The sequence below is a fragment of the Cololabis saira genome, chromosome 18 (assembly GCF_033807715.1).
Source record: "Cololabis saira isolate AMF1-May2022 chromosome 18, fColSai1.1, whole genome shotgun sequence".
Lineage (NCBI taxonomy): Eukaryota > Metazoa > Chordata > Actinopteri > Beloniformes > Belonidae > Cololabis > Cololabis saira.
The window spans coordinates 28689292-28692107 of record NC_084604.1 but is presented as its reverse complement, the minus strand read 5'-3'; the positions used below and the strand labels follow the sequence as shown (position 1 = coordinate 28692107).

General features: G+C 54.8%; 1 protein-coding gene across 1 annotated transcript; it reads right to left on the bottom strand.

Moving 5' to 3' along the window:
• Positions 1-242: 242 nt before the first annotated feature.
• Positions 243-2048, bottom strand: pou3f2a (POU class 3 homeobox 2a). Its single transcript, XM_061746797.1, has one exon. It carries the CDS (start codon positions 1880-1882, stop codon positions 707-709), a length of 1176 nt encoding a protein of 391 aa, XP_061602781.1. The 5' UTR covers positions 1883-2048; the 3' UTR covers positions 243-706.
• Positions 2049-2816: the final 768 nt, after the last annotated feature.

The window sequence follows — 2816 nt, the reverse complement described above, 5'->3', positions numbered from 1 at the left end:
TGTGTGTGTGTATATATATCTGTGTGACTATGTGTGTGTATGTATGCATGTATAAATTTATATATATATGTGTGTGTGTGTGTGTGTGTGTGTGTGTGTGTGTGTGTGTGTGTATATATCTATGTGGCTATGTGTATGTATGTGTGAAGATGTGCGTGTGTGTGTGTGTGTGTGTGTGTGTGTGTGTGTGTGTGTGTGTGTGTGTGTGTGTGTGTGTGTGTGTGTGTGTGTGTGTGTTTTAAAGACTGATAAACAACCACACTTAATAACCACACTTAATAATGTGGAAGGATTAAGGAGAAAAAAAGAGAAAATTAAAGCAGAAATGACACCATCCACGACTCTCTTGTCAAACCATTCAAAAGTTATGGCGGTGTGTGTGTGTGTGTGTGTGTGTGTGTGTGTGTGTGTGTGTGTGTGCGTGTGTGTGTGTGTGTGTGTGTGTGTGTGTGTGTGTGTGTGTGTGTGTGTGTGTGTGTGTGTGTGTGTGTGTGTGTGTGTGTGTGTGTGTGTGTGTGTGTGTGTGTGTGTGTGTTTTTCAGCGCCCGGTGCCACCCCGGCTCCCCTGCTGCGTGGCCTTGCGTCCGGCCAGCGTCTAAAGTAGCTCCAGGTCCGGCCGGTCCAGCACAGAGAATGAAACAAAAAGGAGGCACTATTCCTCCTTGAGGGGTCCGTGTCTTTCGCAGAATAACGCACAGCACAGGGGTCACTGCACGGGAGTCTGTGCTCCGTGGTGAGGAGGGGTGTCCCCGTACATGTCCTCTCCTCCTGCTATCTGTCCCCCCGCGGGTGTCATCCTCTTCTCCTTCTGCCGCCGGTTACAAAACCAAACCCTCACCACCTCCTTCTCCAGCTGCAGGCTGTCCGCCAGGGAGGTGATCTCCGCCGCTCCCGGCTTTGGACACTTGAGAAAATGGCTCTCCAGAGCGCCTTTGACGCCCACCTCAATAGAGGTCCTCTTTTTCCTTTTCCTCCCCTGCGCCGCGATCTTATCCAGGCTGGTGGGGCTACCCGAGGTGGAGTCCGCCTCCTCCAGCCACTTGTTCAGCAGCGGCTTGAGTTTACACATGTTCTTGAAGCTGAGCTGGAGCGCCTCGAACCTGCAAATGGTGGTCTGGGAGAAAACGTTCCCGTACAACGTTCCCAGAGCCAGCCCCACGTCCGCCTGCGTGAAGCCCAGCTTGATCCTCCGCTGCTTGAACTGCTTGGCGAACTGCTCCAACTCGTCCGAGGTCGGCGTGTCCTCGTCCGAGTGGTCGCCGTGCTGGTGATGGTGCGAGAGGGTCTGCTGGTGGGCCCCGGGCCCGCCCCCGGGCTCGCTGAGGTGATGCGGGCTCTGGCTGTGGTGCTCGTCGTCCCGCAGGGGGTGGTGGTGGTGCATCCCCCCCGGCTCCCCCCCGGGCATCAGACTGAAGCCGGACTGGGAGTACGTCAGGCTCTGGCCCTCAGACGTCGCCATGGCGGAGATGTGCGTCGTGGCTGTGCTGGTTCGCCATGCTCTGGCGTCGTGATGCGCCTGCTGGTGCGCGAGGTGAGGGTGTCGCTGTTGCTGCTGCTGCTGCTGCTGCTGCTGCTGCTGCAGACTGCTGGAGTTCTGCAGCTCCTCTCGGTCACTGTCATGCAGTATGGGCTTCACGTCCTGCTCTTCCAGGGGACTGGACGGCCAGGGCGCCCCGCTGTCACCGTGCGACAGCGCCGCGATCCACTGGTGCGCGTGGCTGAGCGGGTGCCCGCCGCCCGGCAACGCGCCGTAGTCGCTCTGGAGCAGGCTGTGCGCGTCCCTGTACGCCGCCTGCTGCATGCTCCCGCTCTCCGAGTGAGGCGGCGGCGCGCTGCTGGGGGTGCTGAGGACGCTGTAGTGGTTGGACGTGGCTGTTGCCATAATAACTATCGGACCCGGAGTGATAGCCGGAGTTAAAAAGGAGGCTGCCTTTGACAGTAACTCTTTTTTTTTTACGCCACGGGGCAGCAAGGCGTCTCTCCAGCATCTCCCGGGCGCTGTGCCAAGGGGACGCAGAGGCGCGCACCTGTGGTCCGCCTCGCTCCGCTCTTTATTGGCCAAGAACGGTTGACAGATGTGGTTACCCCTGACAGCACCCCGCTCATTGGTCACGGGAGATTGTACAGAAACCCCAATCACTCGCCCTAACAATACAAGCAGTCCTGCGGCATGCTGGAGTACTAAATAGAGGGAGAAATGTGCCACAACATGGTCGGATATATAGCAAAATAACAAACTATTCTTGCTGAAAACAGTTTTTCATCCTATTATGATCGGAATCGCTCAGCCACAGTTATTAGTTTCATGCGTCAAAACGCATGCGTAAAAGTTGGAGAGTTTGTTGTCGGATATATAGCAAAATAACAAACTATTCTTGCTGAAAACAGTTTTTTCATCCTATTATGATCGGAATCGCTCAGCCACACTTATTAGTTTCATGCGTCAAAACGCATGCGTAAAAGTTGGGGAGTTTGTTGTTTTTATGCGTTCAAAGTAAAACGAAGGAACAGAAGGATGGAAAATTTGATATCAGGTATTTTAAATTGGAAAACTAGGGACTGTTTAGCACCATGAAACCCTGCAAGTGATCGTCACGAGAAACTTGCAGCTGCCTCTCTGCCCTCAGGACGCTGTCCTGAGAGACACGCACACACAGAGGCACTGCGTGCTTCCAGCTTCTGCCCCGTTGCCATGGAGAGCGCGGTGAATGGAACAACACCGCCCACGTCACAGCTGCAATTCGCTCCCTCTTTTCGTTCCTTTTCCAAAAGGGCTCATTGGGGTCGCGCGCTCGGCACGTCGGGACAAATAATAG